The sequence below is a fragment of the Bos indicus x Bos taurus genome, chromosome 27 (assembly GCF_003369695.1).
Source record: "Bos indicus x Bos taurus breed Angus x Brahman F1 hybrid chromosome 27, Bos_hybrid_MaternalHap_v2.0, whole genome shotgun sequence".
Taxonomy (NCBI): Eukaryota; Metazoa; Chordata; class Mammalia; order Artiodactyla; family Bovidae; genus Bos; species Bos indicus x Bos taurus.
Window position 1 is genome coordinate 33,447,780 of NC_040102.1, and position 23,990 is coordinate 33,471,769.

At 46.2% G+C, this 23,990-nt stretch overlaps 1 protein-coding gene across 17 annotated transcripts in view; it reads left to right on the forward strand.

Moving 5' to 3' along the window:
* Positions 1-23,990, forward strand: part of TACC1 (transforming acidic coiled-coil containing protein 1) — a 130,666-nt gene that overhangs the window by 100,750 nt on the left and 5,926 nt on the right. For 10 of the 17 annotated variants that reach the window (XM_027529961.1, XM_027529962.1, XM_027529954.1 and 7 more), the window contains 8 exons: positions 212-419; positions 2,834-2,886; positions 14,199-14,324; positions 16,048-16,124; positions 17,481-17,524; positions 18,765-18,925; positions 20,192-20,298; positions 23,769-23,889. In XM_027529961.1, the coding sequence (XP_027385762.1) occupies positions 212-419; positions 2,834-2,886; positions 14,199-14,324; positions 16,048-16,124; positions 17,481-17,524; positions 18,765-18,925; positions 20,192-20,298; positions 23,769-23,889 (897 nt within the window). The remainder of the gene's footprint in view (positions 1-211; positions 420-2,833; positions 2,887-14,198; positions 14,325-16,047; positions 16,125-17,480; positions 17,525-18,764; positions 18,926-20,191; positions 20,299-23,768; positions 23,890-23,990) is intronic. The other 7 variants (XM_027529964.1, XM_027529960.1, XM_027529959.1 and 4 more) reach the window with 1 other exon arrangement.

Here is a 23,990-nt window from a genome sequence, read left to right on the forward strand (position 1 = left end):
AGGCTAGAAAAACCTAATTTTTCAAACCCTGAAGTTGAATCACAGAGGGTAAGCCCTAGAAAATACACCTTCCATGGTTCAGAGGCTGCAGCTTCTTCCTTGGTTGGTACCAGGTCCGTGGAGAGCATCTTGTAGAATGGTGGCTGCTTCGCCGTTCCTGACACGTTAGTTTCCCTCCTAAATGTAGCATCACCTCTGTTGCCTTTCCCAGGATGAAGGATCAGTGATCTCCCAGATCTCAGACATTTCTAACAGGGACGGTCATGCTACTGATGAGGAGAAGCTGGCGTCCACATCATCGGTTCAGAAACCCACTGGGGCCGAGGGGAAAGGTGAGCCAGAGGACGACCTGGAGTACTTTGAATGTTCCAATGTTCCCGTGTCTGCCATAAATCATGCGTTTTCATCCTCAGAAGCAGGTACGGAAGCAAATCTTCATCTTTCTTACATACATAAGCATAAAAATGCCTGGAAGCCTAGAGCAAGGAGGCAGCTTAGAGCGATTGGAGAACCGGGCCCCCTGAAGGATAGGTTAGACTGCTGGTCTGTGCTTTGCTTCTTTGCCTGGAGAGGAGACACCAAGGGGCATCCGTGGAATGCCAGGCAACATGTGGATAAGTGTGACAGAGTGTGCGGAGACGCCCGTGTGTGAGACTGCTTGATTTCTTTAAATTATTTCAGTCTGGCCACAGCTTCCAGTGTAGTGATTTGCAACCATGTTGTGATTTTTGAGTTCCTTGTTTCATGTATAGACATAGTAGTAACTAACAGATATAGTTACTTCCACATGTAGGCACAGGTTAGAGGGCTTTATGCATAGTAACTCATGTCTCCTCACTAGATAGTGTTCTTTTAAAAAATTGCAGTTGATTTACAATGCTGTGTTGCCTCCAGATATACAACAAAGTGACTCAATTATATATATATGTAATATATATGTGTGTGTATATTTATTTTTCAGATTCTTTTCCAATATAGGTTATTACAAGACATTGAATATAGTTCCCTGTGCCATATAGTAGGTCCTTATTGTTTATCTGTTTTATATCAGGCAGCACAGGTAGTTCCCTGTGCTGAAGCTTCTTGCTGTTTTCCACTTTAGAATATTCTAGATTCGAGGCCCTTTGCCAGGTCCCAGATTGTATCTGTGGCCTTAACCTTGATTTGTAAAGTGCTTGGCACCATGTTCCTGACTTCATTAACCATTATTGGAAACTTAGTGTCTTCAGCAACGTAATTTAATGTGGGGCTTTTATACTCAGATTTTAAAAGATCATCATCTATCAAATCAGAGAAGCAGGTGGAAATCTGTACTTTGCAAGAGTTATCTCCCCAGCCACCTCCACCCCCACCCCTATCCAGGTCTCAGTTTCCCGTCTGTAAAATAAGCACTCCAAGGACTGTTCCAGATTTCTTCCCAGGCCTCTTTCTGCTTTGACATTTTCCACAAAGACCCTTTTTGCCTTTTCCCCTTGTGCCCCTTTACCTGTTACTCAGGCTCACCCCGAGGACTCATGCCTACGCTTATTTCTTAGGTATGAAATACTCTTCTGCACCCTCACCCTGTAGAAATTCTGCCCTTCCTTGCAGGTCTGTCTCAGAAAAGTCAGTTGGTTCCCACTGCATTTCTTCTTCTGTTCCCGTTCCCTGTAGTAGTTACAGAAGGTCATCTTCGATAACTCTTTGAGGTTAAGAACTGTGAATGATTCATCTTCAAGTTTTCCCTGGTGTAGGGGCCTTGTCCGTATCTGTTGAATTACGCCCTTCCTCACTAGGAGGAGATTGCTTTGGCAGAAGCTTACAGAGCTGGGGTTCTGCTAATAGAACAGCTACTCCTGTTAACCCTGTTGATGACTGAGTAGTGAGCAGAGGCCCGGTGGCATGGGGTGGGAGGGTGTGAGTGTACAGTGCTTGAGCTGTTCCCAGGGGTCACCTTTGGGCTGGGTCCTGATGGATACATAGGCAGAGGTGCCCCAGGGAATCTCTCACAGGGATGGGAAGGAACCTGCTGCACGGCTAAAATGCCCAGCAGTTTTCCATGAGTCCTGGGCAAGTGGGAACTCGAGGCAGGGTTGTCTTGAGGAATTAGGGCTTTTGAGTATCGAGTTTTTAAGTGGAATACCAATGGTCCCATTTGTGTTCTGAATAATTCACTCTTGACAGTGCCCTAAAATAATAATTTGTGATTGTAGGTGGAGGATTGTAGCTTTAGCGTTCTGTGTGTTTTTCCATATTTAAAATTCTTCGGCAGATGCGTATACCTTTAATTAGAAAAAGCATAGTGTTGGTTTTTTGTAAATGTTGACTCCCGTGGTAGAGTGAGAATGAGGAAACCAGCTTGAAGGGTGTGGAGAGGATATTGCGTTTCCAGGCATCAAAATTTAGAGCTTTTTTTAAAATTTGATCTGCTACATTAATTCCATTGAGGGTACCCTTCAGGGCTGGAATTTAGATTCTCTCCTCAATTTGGTAATAAATACTTTTCAGTGTTACGGTTTCCTTTTTGCCAAATGATCCTGTGGTTAGTATAGCTCATTTGCAAAACTCTTAATGGACACAAGGGGGCAGTCTTGCCGTCCTCTCCACTTGAGGACACGATTCTGCCCGTGGCCGACTGGCCCCGAGTGCCTCTTTCCCTCTGGGCGTTCTGGACTTTGAACACAGCACAGGGGTCAACAGAATGCAGTGTGCCTTTAAGGGTCTTGAGATACTGGGGTTCAGGGGTCCACAGATGTCCTTCCAGGCCTACACTGGGGTTTCCTGGAGTCTCTCAGTGGGAAGGAAGGGCACCCACCTCTCGGGATGACTATAAAAATGACCCTCTGTGTTTTAGGCTCCGAGAAGGATCCATGTCAGAAGATGGAGAAGGATGGATCCACTGTGCCCGTGAGTTCCCAGGCTCATGGGGGTGCAGGGTGGGCATGGGAGCTTTCAGTCTTTGTTTTGAAGCCCATGTAAACTCAGTAGTTAAATTCTCGTCGGTGTTTGGTGATGGGCACGAAATAGAAATAAAGCTCAGTTCCTTCAGCTGGGGAGCTTAGCGCCTGTCTGAGGTGTCTTGAGCGAGACCACCAGCACTCAGACGGTAGCTGAATGTCCCCAGATGTCCCCCAGGTGTAAAGTACAGCCAGCATTTGAAGCCGAAGTACCAAAAAGAAAGGAAAATGAAATGCCGATAGCTTTTTATATTGATGACATGTTGACATTTTGGATCTGTTGTGTTAATGAAACTATATTATTAAAATTAATTTCACCTATTTCCTTTTACTCTCTAAATGCGGCTTCTGAGAATTTTTAACTTACACATGGCTTCTGTTATTTTCCTGGCCACAGGTACAAGGTGGAAATGGTTCCCCTGTGGTGAATATTGCACAGGGTGCGTCCCCAGGGCTGACCCACTGTATGGCAGGTGTCAGGAAGGCTGGATTTGAGCTAACTGAGCTAAAAACAGTTTTTTTTAACTTTTAGGCTTACGAAAATAGTTCAGAGAACTCCTATACCTCCTATACCCATCCATGCTCCTCAAACATCAACCTTTTCTGTGACCACAGGACAGTTATCAGAATTCATTAACACTGGTGCAGTATTGCTATCCCTTCTGTAAACCGTATTCAGGTCTTATTAGCTGCCCCGATAATGTCCTTTTTCTGGTGCAGAATCCAGGGCAGGACCCCACAAGGCATTTGTTCCCGTGTTCTCAGTCTCCTTTAATCTCCTTTCATAGCTCCCACTCTGTCTCTGTCCTCCCCGACCTTGACTCTTTTGAAGAGTGCTGGTCAGTTGTTTTGTCAACTTTCTTGCGATTTGGGCTTGTCTAGTGTTTCCTCCTGATTGGAGGAGGAAATGGCAACCCACTCCAGTGTTCTTGCCTGGAGAATCCCAGGGACGGTGGGGCCTGGTGGGCTGCCGTCTGTGGGGTCGCACAGAGTCGGACACGACTGAAGTGACTTAGCAGCAGCAGCAGTGTTTTCCTCCTGAGGAAATTCAGTTCATGCATTTTTATCTCAAGTGCGTCAGAAGTGGCCTTGTGGCTATCAGTGTGTCCATGTATCCGTTATTGGTACAATTAACTTTGATTAAGTGTAAATCCACCCACTTTTGTCAAACCCGTGGCCACCACCAGCCTTTTAAAATATGGTGGCAGTTTCCTAACAAACTTCCCTCTTCCAAGGGTTTTTCTGTCCTCCTTTTCCGTAAGCTGGAGTTGTTCCCTTTTGCTTAAACTGTTTCATTGGCTTTCCTTGTCTCTAGGCTCAGCTCAGACTCAACTGCTGCTGACTTGGTTTTCTGCACGAACCCTGCCTCCTTCCCACATCACATACGTGCCTAAGCAGACGGGGTTTCGTTCAGTTCTGTGGACCTGCCCCTTGACTCTCTTTGGCTTCCTCCTTGGCTTCCTCCATGAGGTGGGGCCATGACTGTGCTCACTGTTGTATCCCAGCCTGGACCACAGTGAACACTGCTGAACATAGGAGCCAGTATACCAGGAGTACAGGGAGAGCTGAATCGTACAAGTTCAGTGTTAGACGTGTGGCCTTGAGACGTCTGTGTGACCAGTTCTTGGTTCACATTTCCTGTAGGCCGTAAGAAGCACTCAGCACGAGCTCAGGAAAAGTGTGGCTTGGCTTTAATAGATCTGAGGGGCCTTAAGATGGTTGAAGCTGAAGGAGTAGGTGACGTTGTCATGGAAACATTCTTTACCTTGATCCACAGTAAAACTGCATGTTTACATCTTTTTTTGGCCACTCCAGTAGGCTTGCAGGATTTTAGTTCCCTGACCAGTGATTGAACCTGGGTCCCCGGCAACGACAGCATCGAGTCCTCACCGCTGGACGGCCGGGAATTCCCATGTTTTGTATCTTAACTAATAGATACATAGGAAACTGTCTCCACATCCATTTGTATTTTTACAAAACAAATTGCACAAGACAGTTTCCATGTTTCTACCAGTGGTTCATTCTGATTTTTTTTTTATTCCATTACAATTTTTTAATGCACATTGTTTGCTCCAGGAACTGTTTTCATGGCTCACTGTTGGGCTGTGACCCACGTGTTTCCCTGGAGGGTGCAGAGTGTGTGACGTGGGGCGGGGGAGGGGCCTGTGGACACCAGGCAGGAGGAGGACACGCACGCTGGGGTCAGGGTCGTCACAAAGGACAGTTGTTTCTCGACAGAAGCACTCCTCTGGGATTTGAGGGGGTTTCTCTGCAGCGCCCCCTGCAAAGAGCACATCCTGGGTCATGATTTTTGAATAGTAATCCCAGCTGAACTGGCTGAAATTAATCTGCTTCCTTAGGATGTTTAATAAACACTGCATAAAGAACTTGCGATGTTCAAAACGCCACATAAGAAACCTGTTCAGGGCTTCCCTGGCTTCCCTGGCGGTCCAGTGGTCCACCCAGGTGCTCGCTTCCGCAGCACAAATACAAAAAAAAAAAAAAGAATCCCCCCGGGAGCAACTAAGCCCGTGTGCCATGCTACTGAGCCCCCACGCCTAGAGCCCATGCTCCGCAACAAGAGAAGTCACCGCAGTGAGAAGCCCATCCTCTGCAACGAAGAGTGGTCCCCACTCTCTGCAGCTTGAGAAAGCCTGCTCACAGCAACAAAGACCCAGGGCAGCAAAAAGAGATCAGTTAATTAAAAAGAAGAGAGGGAAATCTGTTCAGTCTGGCCTTTGCCTTTGTGAGCCTCTGGGTGTTGCTCCCAAGGGCATTCCTGTTGCATCCGCTGTCCAGCTCTGGGGAACGGCCAGGGTGAAATTACTAAGGCCAGAGGACAGTCGTCTCACTTCTCAGCAGCTGGTCTGCAGCATCTCTCACTTAGGATTGAGTTTATTATTTTTTTCAGAGAAACCTTGAACTTCTCAAACGTTGAGTTCACAGTGTGTCTCTGTTAGAAGGGGCGGGGGGAGGGCGGGCCCTGCTCTGACAGGTTCAAGGACAAATGGGATGAGCCTTACAGATGAGGAACCCAGATTCTCCAGTCGCTAGGACAAGTACAGAGAGTTGCTTTGTAGCATCTGTGCTCACTGTCAACTTGCAGCCAAGACATCCCTGGGCCCCACTGTCTGTAGACAGGTCTTCATGGATCCTCAAGGGTAGATGCTTTGTGGGATGGGGATAAGGACTAGGAGATGTGAAGCAGGACCCTTTCGGAAGGATGTAAGTGATAAATGATCTGATTGGTTTAACATCTTTATTAAACACATACTAGGTTGCCCAGCCCTGGAGGAGATGGCTGGGCCAATTTCTGATGATGGTAGATTCTGTAGGCTTTCTGTATTGTTTGAGAAACATTATGAAGGCCTGAGGAATGTAAAAAAGCTAAATAAATCCTAGAGGACCGGGAAAGGCAGCTAAAATAGGCCACAGCTATAAATTCCTCGTAAGAGCCATTGCATTTTGAGCCACTAGGCTTGTGGCGTGTGGCCAGGGAGAGCCCACGCCTCTGGGTGTGTTCACTCCTGTCTAAGGTCTGTCTGATCTTCCAGCACAGAACGCTGCCCCTTCCAGATAGCTCACCTGTTAGAGCAAAGTCGTTAAACAAGCAGGCAGGCCGAATTCATTTATCCCCTCGCAGATGACTGGGATGCAGAACTCCAGAAGAGACAAATATTTTCCCTACCAAGAAAACTTGGCTTATTTCCCAAATTCTTGCTAACATGAGGGTCATGGAAGGCACAGGGGGCCAGTTTCCCAGAGTTGACTTGACTCAGGGATTCTGAGTTGAATAATGAAAGACAAAAGACTGATGTAAAATGTACTAATTTAAAGTCAGCAGTGTAACAAGAAACCAAAAGTGTAGGCAGTACCCAGTAGGCGAGTTACACAGGGGAAGCAAGACTGCTGCGGGGAGGTTTCTTCGTTTAGTTTCTGTTTTGTTTTGTTTTTTGCTGCGTTGGGTCTTAGTTGTGTCACGTGGGATCTTTCATTTTGGTGCTTGGACTCTAGCTGTGACTCGAGGGCTCAGTAGTTGCAGCTTGAAGGCTTAGTTGATCTGTGGCATGTGGGATCTTAGTTCCCTGACCAGGGATCAAACCTGAGTCCCCAGCATTGCCAGGTAGATTCTTAACCACTGGACCTACCAGGGAAGGCCCCGAGGGAAGGTTTCTTGATAAGGAGTGCGTGACACAAGAGGTAAGGGGCTGACTCAGATGTGCAGTGTGCTAGTGATCAAGTGACACGCTCTCGATTTCCTCATTTTGGGGTCAGGAATCCTGGGGCGGCTTGGCTGGGTGCCTCTGACTTAGGGTCTGTCACCGGCTGCCGTCACGTCTGGGCTCGATTGGGGTGGATCCACTTCCAGGCCCTCTCACATGGCAGAACCTCCCCACGTGGCTTCTCCATAGACCTTCTCACAGCCTGAAGCCTGTTTGTAAACCAGTGACACCCTGTGACGTTTACCATCTTCTGTTCTTATATGACCGTCACTGGGTCCAGCCTAACTCAGGGTGGTGGGAGGCTGCGGAGAACTCATACAGGAGCTGGGGTGACCGGGGACCGTTTTGTTAGAGATTGCAGACCGCAAATGCCTTCTGGCTCTGGTGACGGGTCTCTCCCAAGATAAGAGTTTTTCTGGGGGACCTCGGGCTTCTGTCAGATGGTGGGCCACCCTCCCCCAAATGCTGCTGGAATGGGCACTGCCAGCCTGTGGCTTTTGTGCTTCCCATATCTGTGGCCTCAGCCCAGGGTTTCTGTGTTAGGCCCTCGGCTGATGGCTGTGAAGCTGTATGCAGAAACAGTGTGAGTGTGTCTGAGTGTTTTCTAAAGCGAGAATGAGTCCATAATGACCTTGAAAAGTTTACAAACCCCTTGTCTAAGTTGACCTTGGATTTCCTATTCAAATTTGATTCAAACAAGACACCAGAGAACTGGATCGATTATAATCAGTAACTAATTGGTCAGTCATGCTGACATTTTTTTTTTTCCTGACATTTTAGATTATTAAGATTATTCCAGAATCCTAACCCTAAATGTAATAATTTTTTTAAAAAGAAAAAAAGATTCCCAGGTCACTTTGGCTGGCATTTTGGGTGTTACTGGATCAGATTTTTCTCCGTTTATACAAAAAGTTAACATAGGTGGGAGGAAATAACCCTCAAAAATGCTTTTTAGGAAGAAAAGTGGTACAGATTCCACATTCCTGTGAAAAACAAAATCCTAACAGCACGTGGCTCCCAGGAACGCATGTTTATGGTAAAAAGTCAGGCTGGCACCTCAGAAGGTGACATGTTCGCAAAAGGAGCTAAAACCTCCGGCAGGAAGGCCTGAAATGAGGAACTGCAGCCCAGACCCTCACGCTGTGCCCCTGACAGCACCGCTGGATCTGCATGCCAGTGCTCGGGGCCTCTGCCCTTCCCGACGACCCGGGAGGGTCAGCGTTCACTTATCTTCGCCATTTCTGCCTGCTTAGGCCTGAAAGTCATTTTAGAAACATTTCCATCCAAAGTGGCTAAAGCATAGTACACAGGAGGCAGTATGTAAAAAGGTCGACGCTCATTTTGAAATTTATTTCCATGGACCATGTCATCCCCAGAGATCCCCAGGTTCGCAGGATAGTAACAGCGGGTGTTTTTCTTTCTTCTGCACGTGACTGTCTGGTGACTGACCTCTGAGATAATTACACTTTCTCCTTTTTGAATGAGAAGAAAACTTCTCTAAGTCACCTGTTAAAAGAGAATCTAAGACCTGCCTGATACTCATTAGAATGTTTTTTCCTTTTTTAAAAAAAATTTTTACTTTTTATTTTTGTATTGGGGCATCAGATCAGATCAGAAATCAGTCGCTCAGTCGTGTCTGACTCTTTGCGACCCCATGAATCACAGCACGCCAGGCCTCCGTGTCCATCACCACCTCCCGGAGTTCACTGAGACTCACGTCCATCGAGTCAGTGATGCCATCCAGCCATCTCATCCTCTGTCGTCCCCTTCTCCTCCTGCCCCCAGTCCCTCCCAGCATCAGAGTCTTTTTCAGTGAGTCAACTCTTCGAATGAGGTGGCCAAAGTACTGGAGTTTCAGCTTTAGTATCATTCCTTCCAAAGAAATCCCAGGGCTGATCTCCTTCAGAATGGACTGGTTGGATCTCCTTGCAGTGCAAGGGACCCGAAAGAGTCTTCTCCAACACCACAGTTCAAAAGCATCAATTCTTCGGCACTCAGCCTTCTTCACAGTCCAACTCTCACATCCATACATGACCATAGGAAAAACTATAGCCTTAACTAGACGAACCTTTGTTGGCAAAGTAATGTCTCTGCTTTTGAATATGCTATCTAGGTTGGTCATAACTTTCCTTACAAGGAGTAAGCGTCTTTTAATTTCATGGCTGCAGTCACCATCTGTAGTGATTTTGGAGCCCAGAAAAATAAAGTCTGACACTGTTTCCCCATCTATTTCCCATGAAGTGGTGGGACCGGATGCCATGATCTTCATTTACTGAATATTGAGCTTTAAGCCAACTTTTTCACTCTCCACTTTCACTTTCATCAAGAGGCTTTTTAGTTCCTCTTCACTTTCTGCCTTAAGGGTGGTGTCATCTGTGTATCTGAGGTTATTGATATTTCTCCCGGCAATCTTGGTTCCAGCTTGTGTTTCTTCCAGCCCAGCATTTCTCATGATGTACTCTGCATATAAGTTAAATAAACAGGGTGACAATATACAGCCTTGACGAACTCCTTTTCCTATTTGGAACCAGTCTGTTGTTCCATGTCCAGTTCTAACTGTTGCTTCCTGACCTGCATACAAATTTCTCAAGAGGCAGGTCAGGTGTTCTGGTATTCCCATCTCTTTCAGAATTTTCCACAGTTTATTGTGATCCACACAGTCAAAGGCTTTGGCATAGTCAGTAAAGCAGAAATAGATGTTTTGCTGGAACTCTCTTGCTTTTTCCGTGATCCAGCGGATGTTGGCAACTTGATCTCTGGTTCCTCTGCCTTTTCTAAAACCAGCTTGAACATCAGGAAGTTCATGGTTCACATATTGCTGAACCCTGGCTTGGAGAATTTTGAGCATTACTTTACTAGCGTGTGAGATGAGTGCAATTGTGCGGTAGTTTGAGCATTCTTTGGCATTGCCTTTCTTTGGGATTGGAATGAAAACTGACCTTTTCCAGTCCTGTGGTCACTGCTGAGTTTTCCAAATTTGCTGGCATATTGAGTGCAGCACTTTCACAGCATCATCTTTCAGGATTTGGAATAGCTCAACTGGAATTCCATCACCTCCACTAGCTTTGTTCGTAGTGATGCTTTCTAAGGCCCACTTGACTTCACATTCCAGGATGTCTGGCTCTAGGTCAGTGATCACACCATTGTGATTATCTGGGTCGTGAAGATCTTTTTTGTACAGTTCTTCTGTGTATTCTTGCCATCTCTTCTTAATATCGTCTGCTTCTGTTAGGTCCATACCATTTCTGTCCTTTATCGAGCTCATCTTTGCATGAAATTTTCCTTTGGTATCTCTGATTTTCTTGAAGAGATCCCTAGTCTTTCCCATTCTGTTGTTTTCCTCTATTTCTTTGCATTGATCGCTGAAGAAGGCTTTCTTATCTCTTCTTGCTATTCTTTGGAACTCTGCATTCAGATGTTTATATCTTTCCTTTTCTCCTTTGCTTTTCGCTTCTCTTCTTTTCACAGCTATTTGTAAGGCCTCCCCAGACAGCCATTTTGCTTTTTTGCATTTCTTTTCTATGGGAATGGTCTTGATCCCTGTCTCCTGTACAATGTCATGAACCTCATTCCATAGTTCATCAGGCACTCTATCTATCAGATCTAGGCCCTTAAATCTATTTCTCACTTCCACTGTATAATCATAAGGGATTTGATTTAGGTCATACCTGAATGGTCTAGTGGTTTTTCCTACTTTCTTCAATTTAAGTCTGAATTTGGCAATAAGGAGTTCATGGTCTGAGCCACAGTAAGCTCCTGGTCTTGTTTTTGCTGACTGTATAGAGGTTCTCCATCTTTGGCTGCAAAGAATATAATCAGTCTGATTTTGGTGTTGACCATCTGGTGATGTCCATGTATAGAGTCTTCTCTTGTGTTGTTGGAAGAGGGTGTTTGTTATGACCAGTGCATTTTCTTGGCAAAACTCTATTAGTCTTTGCCCTGCTTCATTCCGTATTCCAAGGCCAAATTTGCCTGTTATTCCAGGTGTTTCTTGACTTCCTACTTTTGCATTCCAGTCCTCTATAATGAAAAGGACATCTTTTTTGGGTGTTAGTTCTAAAAGGTCTTGTAGGTTTTCATAGAACCGTTCAACTTCAGCTTCTTCAGCGTTACTGGTTGGGGCATAGACTTGGATTACTGTGATATTGAATGGTTTGCCTTGGAAATGAACAGAGATCATTCTGTCGTTTTTGAGATTGCATCCAAGTATTGCCTTTTGGACTCTTTTGTTGACCATGATGGCCACTCCATTTCTTCTGAGGGATTCCTGCCCGCAGTAGTAGATACAATGGTCATCTGAGTTAAATTCACCCATTCCAGTCCATTTCAGTTTGCTAATTCCTAAAATGTCGACATTCACTCTTGCCATCTCTTGTTTGACCACTTCCAATTTGCCTTGATTCATGGACCTGACATTCCAGGTTCCTATTGTCACGTAGGTGTATGTTCCTTGGTTCTTTGTCTCGTCACAACAAAGATTTGGAGCAACAGACATTAAAGCCCTCGGCACGTCACAGCTCTCAGGTCTTGGACAAACCGTGCTACAGCTCTTAGGCAAATCAGTGTTACAGCTCCATTTTATTTAGAAGATAGCAGGAGAATCCAAGACTCGAAGAGAAGGGAGTGGAGGAGTGCATGGGGAGGGAGAAAGAGAGAGAGAGAGCGCGCGCATGCACGCGGGAGAGAGAGTGTCTGTGAGAAAGCACTTTGGCTCCTCCTTTTATGTTTTTTCCTCCACCTGGGCCTGCCCTATGCAAATTGGGCTTAGCCAGGAGTGCTGTTTGTTCTGTTTGTCCTGCCTGAAGTCTTCACTCTGGTCCTCAGACCTTCCTTGTCTTTTAGCCACCGCCATTTTGGACTCCTTTTCCCTATTCTACCTACCTAACACTATGCAATATTGCTCTTTACAGCATCGGACCTTGCTTCTATCACCAGTCACATCCACAGCTGGGTATTCTTTTTGCTTTGGTTCCATCCCTTCATTCTTTATGGAGTTATTTCTCCACTGATTTCCAGTAGCATATTGGGCACCTACTGACCTGGGGAGTTCCTCTTTCAGTATCCTATCATTTTGCCTTTTCATACTGTTCATGGGGTTCTCAAGGCAAGGATACTGAAGTGGTTTGCCATTCCCTTCTCCAGTGGACCACATTCTGTCAGACCTCTCCACCATGACCCGCCCGTCTTGGGTTGCCCCACGGGCATGGCTTAGTTTCACTGAGTTAGACAAGGCTGTGGTCCTCGTGTGATTAGATTGACTAGTTTTCTGTGAGTACGGTTTCAGTGTGTTTGCCCTCTGATGCCCTCTTGCAACACCTACTGTCTTACTTGGGTTTCTCTTACCTTGGGCGTGGGGTATCTCTTCACGGCTGCTCCAGCAAAGCGCAGCCATTGCTCCTTACCTTGGACGAGGGGTATCTCCTCACTGCCGCCCTTCCTGACCTTCAACATGGGATAGTTCCTCTAGGCCCTCCTCCACCCGCGCAGCCAGGGCTCCTTGGACATGGGGTTGGTCCTCCCGGCCACCGCCCCTGGCCTCAGTCGTGGGGTTGCTCCTCCCCACCGCCGCCCTTGGCCTCGGGCTTAGGGGCGTGGGGTAGCTCCTCCCGCCCGTCGCCCCTGGCCTCAGGCATGGGGCGTGGGGTATCTCCTCCCGGCCGCCGCCCCTAACCTCGGACGCTGGGTAACTCCTCTCGTCACCGCCCCTCACCTCCAACGTGGGGTAACTCCTCTCGTAGGCGCCACTGACTTCGGACGTGGGGTTACTCCTCTTGTCGCCCCCGACCTCGGACGCGGGGTAGCTCCTCTCAGCCGTTCCTGCGCCGTCGCATTCTGGTACTCTTGGCCGCTGCCCCTGACCTCGGACATGGGGTAACTCCTCTTGGCTGCTGCCCTTCGGGCACGGGGTCCTCCCAGCTTCTGCCCCTGACCTCAGACGTGGGGTGGTTCCTCTCGGCCGCGCTTGGCGCGCCCGTCGCAGCCGCCTGCACTTGGCGCGTAGCCAGTTAAAATCTTGTGATAGTTTCAGGTGCACACTGAAGGGACTCAGCCACACCTGCACACGCCTCCATTCTCCCCCAGGGGCTCCTCTGGTGGCTCAGAAGTAAAAAAATCCGCCTGCCAGTGCAGGAGACGAAGGACACTCGGGTTCGATCCCTGGGTCAGGAAGATGCCCTGGAGGAGGGCATGGCAACCCACTCCAGTCAGTATTCTTGCCTGGAGAATCCCACGGACAGAGGAGCCTGGCAGGCTACATTCCACGGGGTTGCAAAGAGTCAAATATGACTGAACAACTCACACACACATTCTCCCCAAACCTTGCTCCCATCCAGGCTGCAACATAACATTGAGCAGAGTTCCCTGTGCTGTGTACAGCATGTCCTTCTTGTTGGGCATCCATTTGTAAATATAGCAGTGTGTACCTGTCCATCCCCAACTCCCTAACCATCCCTTTCCCCTGTCCTTCCCCGTCCCCCCACTCACAACCATAAGGTCATTGTTTAAGAATGGTTTTTTCTTTAGATTGTACTGTAGCTAGATTTGTTGGTTTGTTTTTTTTTGTCTCTTCTTTTTTTTTTTTAATTTTATTTTATTTTTTAACTTTACAATATTGTATTGGTTTTGCCATATATCAACCATGAATCCGCCACAGGTATACACGTATTCCCCATCCTGAACCCTCCACCCTCCTCCCTCCCCATACCATCCCTCTGGGTCATCCCAGTGCACCAGCCCCAAGCATCTAGTATCGTGCTTCGAACCTGGACTGGCGACTCGTTTCATATATGATATTATACATGTTTCAATGCCATTCTCCCAAATCATCGCACCCTCTTCTCTCCCACAGAGTCCAAAAGACTGTTCTATACATCAGTGTCTCTGGTTCCTCCCCACCTCACCCCCGGGCTGGCTTTTTTCCCCCCCTTCCAACCTGTTTTTAAAGGATGTGATCGTTCTCATCAGGAGGAAGTCGCTGAAGGGTATTTGGGGTTAAGCAGCTGAGGCCCATATGTCTTACTTGCGCTCGCTCCCCCCATAGGCACTGCTGGAGTCCCCGGTGGAGAAGACCCCCGTGTCCGTGGCCTGCGGGGTGGAGAGCCCCCTGGATGGCATCTGCCTCAGCGAATCAGATAAGACGGCCGTGCTCACCCTGATAAGGGAAGAGGTGAAGACTTGCCCACCACGTCCGCTGTTGCTTATTTCTTTGTCAAGCCTGTGTGCCAGTGGGGAGGTTCCATCTCTGCTGGCTTGAGTTCTTGCTCACCAGCTGGAGAGCTCATATAAAGGGCTCCCTGGAGCTGGAGTCCTGGTCTTCTGGTGTCCAAGGGGCAAAGCTGACACTTCGAAGTGTCCTTGAGAACTTCAGGACACTTCTTTATTGCTTATCCTTGAAGTTTTAAGTACACAATTTTCCCAACTTCACCCACATACGTAACTAAGTCAGCACCCCTTCATTTTACAGAGGATATAGGCTCATGCCTAAAAGTTCCTCAAATTCTAGACTTGTAGGAATATAAACTTGCTAATTAACTCTCAACTTCCTCTGTCGTGTTTATTGAACGTCTTCTGTTTGAAATAGATCACTGCTGGGCCTTTCCTGGGTGATCTGGAAAATAGAAAGACACTTGTTAGGTACCATTAATTCGTTTCCACCCTCCCCTTACACCTCTGTGCTGTGTTTGATGTGTTTGGTTTATATGTTTCTTGGATTTCTTCCACTTTTTTAAAAGAAGGTAATTCCCTTGGTGTAGTGATTTTATTTTTATAATGTGATGAACATGGTTAAGTACCTCTGACCTAGGTCTTTCAAACCTTTAAAACAGAGCAATAATTTTGGTAATTAGTGGTGTCAGCTAGTCCTGTTGTCAAAACGCTGTGGTCAGGAGGCTTCACAAAGTGTTGTAAATGAGAAAAGTGTCTTCTTTCTTCTGAGAGTTAAAATTATGAGATAACCACTGACCAGATGCATCAAAGCAAAAATGTGCTAGGACTTCCCTGGTGGTCCAGTGGTTAACACTTTCCCCCTGCAGGGGGAACTAAGAAAAGATCCTGTGTGCCCTACAGAGGGGCCCAAAAAACAAAGATGTGCCTGCTTCCTCCCTGAAGCAGAGAGGCTGGCTTCTGGTTCTTGAAATCCTGCTTCATGGCACCAAAATAAAGATTGTACACAATTAGAAAGACGCACAGGAAAGTATAATCACAGGAGAACAATAGGTTCCCATCTGAGCCCTGTGCAGGGGAAGAGGTGTTTGAGACCATGAATCTAGAGTGTTTCTTTCCAGCTAGCATGGGCCTGCCAAATGTAGGATATGGATCTTGGTCTAACAAGCAGGATCTTGCCCACCGTGAGTTGGGTGCCTCTGCCTGGAGGCACTGACCTTCTGAGCTCTATTCTGACTCAATCCGAAATCTCTGCAGAAAGAGACTACCTGGCCAGGCCAGCTCCCCCGACTCTGATCCTGTGATGGTTTCATGTCTCAGCCTAATTACTAATAAAGTGGGGCTCTGGCGTCTTACCTTTAAGAGGAGTCTGCCAGACGAGTGGCTCAGCTGTTGTCGTCCTGACCCAGCAGGGTTCTAGGCCAAGAGCCAGACCCTGGACCAACATGGAGTTTACAGAGATGGTAATTCCCACCTGGGGCTTTCCTGGGAGAGGTTCTCCTCCCCTTCACCCTGGTGACTGCATTCCAGCATCCTTATGTGGCCGACAACATTTCCCCAGTGTCTGTGTGCAATACACACAGAGGTTGAAGTTTTTTTATTCCTAATGTAGATTGAATATCTTGGGATGAACATTGGCTGTGTGTTGTTTTCAGGCTCTAGTCTTGAATTCAAACTGTAAAGAGACTGAGCCGGTAAAACTAAGCTCTGTCTGCATTATAATCTAGATAATCACTAAAGAGATCGAAGCAAATGAATGGAAGAAAAAATACGAAGAAACCCGACAAGAAGTCTTGGAGATGAGGTTAGACTGGAGGTTTGAGGGAGGGGTGGGTCCCTTTATGTATTATTAGATTTAGTGCAAAGGAAGGGATGACAGTACTTGCTTACATAGAACCAGCTCTTGAGAACTTGAGGGTTTTGCTGTTTGCACCTTAATTTGTGATGGGTAAGGTCATTTCCTGAGGATTGCTGACCAATTACTGTATTCAAATGTGGTATCTTATTTTGTGTTGTTCAGAACATGACAAGTAAGCAGAACCCACAGAATCCTTGTCTTTTGAAAAGACAAATTTGTGCAAAAATACCCATTCGAAATACAGAGTAACAAGATTTATTGACATCTTTAGTTATGGAGGCATTACAATCCATAATCCTTTCCTAAAACGAACTATACATGGTAGCTTCAGATTTCATAGCCACAAGGTCGAGCATAAAAAGCATTTTAACAGGAAACAAAGCTGACTGACTAACTTGGACTCTCTTTGCTTTTACTATTCACTCCTACACTTAGGAGCTGCGAAATAACTAAAAATGGCATCAAAGAGTGGGGGGCATAAATAATTTACAGACTGTTCAGTGGGCACTTGGATGAAACATTTTAAATGGGTCCACTTTAGTTTGTAGCTCTTGTATTATTTGGTGTTTAGAGTGCTTGCTCAGTCCCTGTGCCGGCTTGTTGGGGAGGAAGGCACAGCCCCTGATCTCGGGGAGCTTTCAGCTGCCTTCGTGAGAACTTGGATGCCTAGTCAGAGTGAGGACCAGAGTTCTTCTCACCAAGGGTGTCAGGGAGGGGCACCCGTCACTGGAGGGTCAGGAAAAGATTGCACTTTTCCCGCATGAACAGGACAGGATGATCTTTAAATAACTTTGAATAACTAAAATGCTTCTGGAATTAGGAAAATAAAATAAAACCTGGAACTGAATCACAGGGGACCCACTGCCTGTAAGAGTGGTTTGGGGCCAGGAAAGCCTGAACTCAGATCGGGCCTCTTAGGAGGAGCCCCCAGGATATCGTTAACTCATTTTGTAAAAGAGTCACTTCTCTAAGCAGAATTCACGGACTGCCTTGGCGTCATTCACAAAGGTGCAAAGAAAAATGAAGGCAGTTGTTTTGGTGGATTCTTTACCAACTGAGCTATCAGGGAAGCCCAAATAAAATGCAAGCCTTGTTAAACAGAACCTTGAGAAAAGCCTTTCTGAGCATTAACAAATCTTATATTAAATACTAAAAAAGCAGGGGGGCACCCCAAAGCAGGTAGCTGGGTTATGTGAGTTTGTCAGTACATGTTACTGTGTTTTGTTGTTTAGGGCAGCATTTGTCCAACTTCCCTTGTCTGGATATTCTCTTCTGATGAGACTTTTTGTCTGTTTGTTTAAGGAAAATTGTGGCTGAGTATGAGAAGACCATTGCCCAAATGATTGGTAAGGAAATTTTTCTCTAGAATATGAACCTCAGGATCCAAAGATGATTTTCAAATTAAAATATAAATCTCTCAGTTTGTCCATCCCTGAGATACAGTTGATTCTCATTATATGCAGTTCTTGTTTTTATAAAATTGCCACAAACACTGAATTAGGCAGTTCTAACCCATTGATCCTCAGGAAGGCAAAGCAGGTGCCTGTGAGCCTGTGGTCACAACAATTTTGTCAATACATAACCTTATTTAAGATGTATTGTCGTTTCATTAATACTGAGCTCGTACCCGGACGAAGCTCATCTCACGTGTGTTTTCCCCCAAGACACCTCCAGCCTTGTAGCTTTTAGGACACAAGACGGCTCCACAGCACCAGGCTTGGGGCCCATTTAAAATTCCCCAACAGGAAGCACAAAAATGCAAAATTAAGGCCCGAAGTAGACTAAATAGGGTCCTTGTTGGCAGTATGCAACATGGCAGAGCATCTCCTGGTCCAGCCTTAGGCGAGAACATGCTCGGCGGGTCAGCCCAGTTCTCTGCCGCCCCACACATGCCCCCGAACGGCCGGGAATCCACCGCACGTCTTGACTTGGAGGCGACATGGGAATTACAGTGAGCAGGCAAATTCACAAATACAGAATCTGCAAATACTGAGGATCCATTAAGATTAGGTTCCTTGTAGAGGATGAACACTTCCAGCACCAGGGTGGGCGGCCTCTCCACATCCTTCCTCCCACCCCTTTCCCCGCCCCCTCCAGTGGGACGTCTCTGGGCCTCACTCCACTGCAGGTCCTGCTTTCCCTGCCTCAGACCCATCAGGGCCATTAGAAAGGACAGCGCTTCATCCTCCTGCATTGAATTTAGAACCTCTTGTAGCCGCTGTCGTAAGGACTGACTCCCCAAGTCACTTCAGGTCTCTCTGCATTAACTGAAGTGCTGAGATGATAATTTATGCCACCTGACACCTGGGAGCTGCATGGCTCCTGCCCTCAGCTCCTCTGGGTCTCTGCTTGCATCTCTCCTCAGACAGAGGCCATTTGATATAAAAGGCACCCCACCCTCTTGCCCTGCTTTGTTCTTTTCCCCGTCACCTGTTGCCTGTCTCCCGCACCAGAGTGTCAGGGTGGAAACTTGTCACCTTCCTTGCTGGGTTGCCCCCCTCCAACCCCCTAGAGTATTGCCTCGCAGCTCAAGAGGGCAGCTGTGAACTGTTGGGTGAATGTGTGTTCTCTGATTGTGACTCACAGAAGATGAACAGAGGACAAGCATGAGCTCTCAGAAGAGCTTCCAGCAGCTGACCATGGAGAAGGAGCAGGCCCTGGCCGACCTCAACTCGGTGGAAAGGTCCCTCTCTGACCTGTTCAGGAGATATGAGAACCTGAAGGGCGTCCTGGAAGGGTTCAAGAAGGTACCTGTCCTTTGCCTTCTGCCGCCTTGGTGGTGCGTCTTCTTGCTGATGGGTCGTCAAACCCAAGTGCCCAAAGTGTGGGTGGCCCAGAAACAGGGAATCAGGGACCCTGGGTGGCATGTTTGAATCCTTCCTCTCAGTCAGGGCAACAAGCCCTGGACACGACCAGAGTGTGGCACAGCATGTAAGAACCTGGGGCCCTCAGACCTTAGGAGAGTTCTAGAAATGTTCTTTTTGATCATTCACCAATTTGTCAAAAGTAAAAGGGAGTCAAGCCATAGCACTGAAAAATTCAAGCCGAAGGTATCAAAGAAGGAAGTGTGAAGTTTCAAATTTAGGTGTAAGTGGGCATATTGACTTAATTTGGTCACTCATCATCACTAAAGACACATTTATAGCAGTGAGCGTTCTTTTTTTCATATTAAAATAAAATGACTGTCCAGTGTGTCCAAAACAGGAATCAGATTCCCCTTCAGTTTTTCTGTTTGTTTTTGGCTGTGCTGGGTCTTTGTGGCTTTGCTCGAGCCTTCTCTAATTGCGGCAAGCCACTCTTGGCTGCAGTGCTCTGGCCTCTTCCTGTGGAGATGGGGCTGTAGGCGTGTGGGCTCCAGCAGTTGCTGCGCTCGGGCTCAGAGGCTGTGGCCCACGGGCTCAGTTGGTCCCCGGCATGTGGAATCTTCCCCGACCTGGAATCGAACCCATGTCCCCTGCACTGGCAGGTGGATTCTTATCCCCTGCGCCACCAGGGAAGTTGCACCCTTCAGTTTTGAATAACTTTGGCCTTCCTAAAGCCAGGTGGTGCTACTGGAAAAGAACCTGCCCGCCTGTGCAGGAGACATAAGAGACGCAGGTTCGATCCCTGGGTGGGGAAGATCCTCTGGAGAAAGGGCATGGCCACCCACTCCAGTATTCTTGCCTGGAGAATGCCGTGGACAGAGGAGCCTGGCAGGCCACAGTCCACAGGACCACACACAGTCAGACACGACTGAAGCGACTTAACACAGGCATGCACACTTCAGAAGCAGGTGTGTCAGTGTAACTCACTATCTGATTTGAAAGTTAATGCATGATGTTATCTACAGTTTCCTCAGTGGGAATTATTTGTGCCTTTTTCAAAGTACCATGGAATCTTATTTGAAGGCATCTGAATGTAATTAGGTTTTCTCATGTTTTAAAAAAGGAAAGCTCTTGACACATGGCAGGTTACTAGTAGAAGAGAAACAAAATGACCTGTTTCCTTCCTTTTAAATTGTCACTTGGTAACAGAATGAAGAAGCCTTGAAAAAATGTGCTCAGGATTACTTAGCCAGAGTTAAACAAGAAGAGCAACGGTATCAGGCCCTGAAGATCCATGCCGAGGAAAAACTAGACAAGTAAGAGCCTGTGCGGAAGAATTTCATTTTTCATATTGTTGTAGGAAGACTGACAGAGGAAAGAAAAAAAAGAATTACTGTTTTGCTTTTGTGTGTGTGTGCTTTTTGGTCGTTTTGTTTTTCTGGAAAGACATTTTATTTTAAATAAAGCACTGTGTGCCTGTCAGTCCCACACTCCCAGTCTGTCCCTCCCCCTCCGCCCTTCCTCCCTGGTGACCAGAAGTTCATTCTCTAAGTCTATGAGTCTGGTTCTGTTTTGTAAATCAGCTCATTTCTTTTTTTTTTTTTTGAATAGGTGAAATCTTCCTCTGGTTCAAACATTAAAAAGAACAAAGAGAATACTAAGTAAAGTAAATCAGACAGAGAAGGAGGAATATCATATGACATCCTTTATATGTGGAATCTAAAAAGAAATGATACAGATGAACTTACCTGCAGAACAGAAAGAGACAGAGTTAGAGAACAAACTTACGGTCGCTGGGGGTAAGGGTGAGGGGAAGGGATAGTTAGGGAGTTTGGGATGGATGTGTACACATGACTATTTAAAACGGATACCCAACAGGGACCTATTGTACCGCACAGGGAACTCTGCTCAAAGTTACGGGGCAGCCTGGATGGGGGGGCGTTTGGGGAGTATGGCTGAGTCCCTTTTGCTGTCCATCTGAAACTGTCACAACATTGTTAATCAGCTGTCCCTGCAGAGAAAATGAAAACATTTTTTAAAAGAATAAAAAGATAGAGTCTCTCCCTCCCACCCCGTCCTCCCCCCGAGAAGTTCCCACCTCTTCCCTCACCCCAGGAAATCACCATCCTTTTACCCTTCCAGACATACTCCCCCTCCTCTTCCCCCAGCCCAGCTGTGTTGGGCTGTGAGTGGCGTCGTGCAAGCCTGAGGTGTACAGTGTGGATTTGATGCACTGTGTTTGCACCACCGTCGAGCTGGCTGAGGCTCTGTCACAGTCCTTTTTTTTTTAATGTGCTGATACTCTCCTTTTTTTTTTTTTAATATACAGACGGTAGCGTACTCACTTTATTCACTCAGCAGTTTGTTTTGGAAATCTTTCTGTGTCAACCCATGAAGAGCCTCTTTATTTATTTATGTTTTAATCTGGTGTTCCGTTGACGGAACGTATCCTTTACTTAACCAGTCGTGCCTGTTGGACACTTAGGTTATTCAGCACCTTCTGCTACAGCAGTGCTGCAGTAAAGTAAGTAACCTCAGACGATTATCGTCTGGGAGGCAGGTGAGATCCCTGTATGTGAACTGCTGGGCAAAGGGATTTATGGATTTATAACTATGATCATATTGTCCAGTTGCCCTCGTTAGACTTTTACTACTTTACAACCCTGCAGTGTGTGCAAGCAGCTCTTTTCTCATGCAGCTTCACCAACAGATCAGGATTCAGGTTTTCGATACATCTAACCAGCGGAAGATGGTTATTTCAATTTAGTTGAGTTTTTTCTTTTATTTTGGCAAGCAACACAGCGTTTTTATTCAACGTAGTTTTGATTCATATGTATTTTATGAGTGAAATTGAACATATTTTAGCAGCAGCAGCACATACATATATTTAGGCAGTGGCAACCCACTCCAGTACTCTTGCCTGGAAAATCCCATGGGCGGAGGAGCCTGGTAGGCTGCAGTCCGTGGGGTTGGGAAGAGTTGGACACAACTGAGCGACTTCACTTTCGTGCATTGGAGAAGGAAATGGCAACCCACTCCAATGCTCTTGCCTGGAGAATCCCAGGGACGGGGGAGCCTGGTGGGCTGCCGTCTATGGGGTCACACAGAGTCGGCCACGACTGAAGCGACGCAGCAGCAGCAGCATACGTATATTTGCTTTTCTGTGAATGACTCTTCTTTGCCTGGTTTTCTAGTGTCAGCTTATGTATTTTAAATATAAGTATATTGCAGATGACAGCCCGTTGTAATATGAGTGGTGAATAATTTTTCTAGTTTGTTACCTTTTGGCTCTGCCCATAGTGTTTTTTGATATGCAAAAATTTACTTTTATATAATAGTGTAATTTCTCAATCATTTCTTTTATAGCTATAGGATCTTCTGTCATAGTGACAAAGATCTTCATCATGCTCAGTGTAAAACATTTTCCCATGTTTACCTTCCAGTACTTTTAATGGCTTAGTTTTCTTTTTATTGCTTAAAATTCGTTTTGACTAAAGTTGAAGTGTAGTTGATTTACAGTGTTGTGTTAGTTTCAGGCAAAGTGATTCAGTTATATATATGTATATTCTTTTTCAGATTCTTTTCTGTTATAGGTTATTAAATAAGGCTTAATTTTTTTATGCTTAAATCTGATGCATTTGCAATTTATCCTGGGGAATAAAGGATCTATGAAGGATGTACCCAACTGTATTTTTTAACTAAAGAGTAATACATCCTTGTACATTCTGCCACCTTCCTGTTTGTAAAGCCTTGTAAGTTCCCCTTTTCCCTCCCCACCCCTAGAGGCATTGGTATTAAAGGTTTATTTTGCATCTTTCTAATCTTTTCTATGAGCCTTTACAAATACTACCCAATGGCTTTGGGCTTTTTAAAAAAAATAATACAGTATCATACAGGTTTCTATTTTCATGTAATCGTATATTATGGCCCTTTTTTTTTGCTTTAGAACATATTGCTCAATCTAATTATTAGTTTGTAGACTATTTCATGCCTTTCGTGGACGGGCATTTCACCCCTTTCCTGTTGCAAACAGTGTGGCAGTGAACACCCTGTGCCCTCAGCGTGGTGCTGGGGAGTGTGGTCCTCGGGGAGATTGCTAGGATGGACTCCCTGGGCAGGAGGCACGCGGTAGTTCCTGCCGCACCGCATCCACAGAGAGGGCTATGCGGGTTTTCTTTCCCCGTCAGCACCTTGCATCTTGGCCAACACAGGCCAAGATCATCCTGGCTAATTTCTGCCAAGCTGATACATTTTAAAAGTTTATCGTTTTAATTTGCACACCTCTGATTACAGTGAGTTTTTAGCGTCTTTTCATCAATTAACTTTATCAGATGACGTCTGTGGTTTTTAAATTTTCCTTTTGCATCTCTTCAATAAAGTTGCCTGTAGGCCTGTGTTTCATAGATGCCAACAGTTAGTATCCTGACTTGTTAGCTGTGTTAATCCACAAAGATCCTGCTTACTGTTGTACTGGGTTTTAAAAAAAAAACTAAGGTTGTTGTAGGCCTGTGATTCCACTCCTGGGTGGCATGTGAATTTTGAAGGGCACCGTGTGCCTTGAGATGAATTCTGCCAGTAGTTTGCACCAGGGAAATCTCAGCGGTTACGTGTAATTAAATTTTTATAAATTAAAATTGAATCCTGTAGCTCACTGATTCCTATCTTCCCTCTATGGTGAAGTCAGTTGACTTAGTCCTGTGTCACAGATGGCAGCTGTTAGCATCCTGGCTCTTGCGCCGTGACCGATGACAAACCATGTGTTTTTTATCCCTTCTTTCCATAACAGAGCCAATGAGGAGATTGCTCAGGTTCGAACAAAAGCCAAGGCTGAGAGCGCAGCTCTCCACGCGGGGCTCCGCAAGGAACAGATGAAGGTGGAGTCCCTGGAGAGGGCCCTTCAGCAGAAGGTACGAGGGGTTGGATGTCATGCCCAGGAGACCTTTGGTTTTCCTCCTCCGCCGTGGCGCCCTCATCTTGGGTCTGGATGAAGGAACCTTGTCTCTCTGCT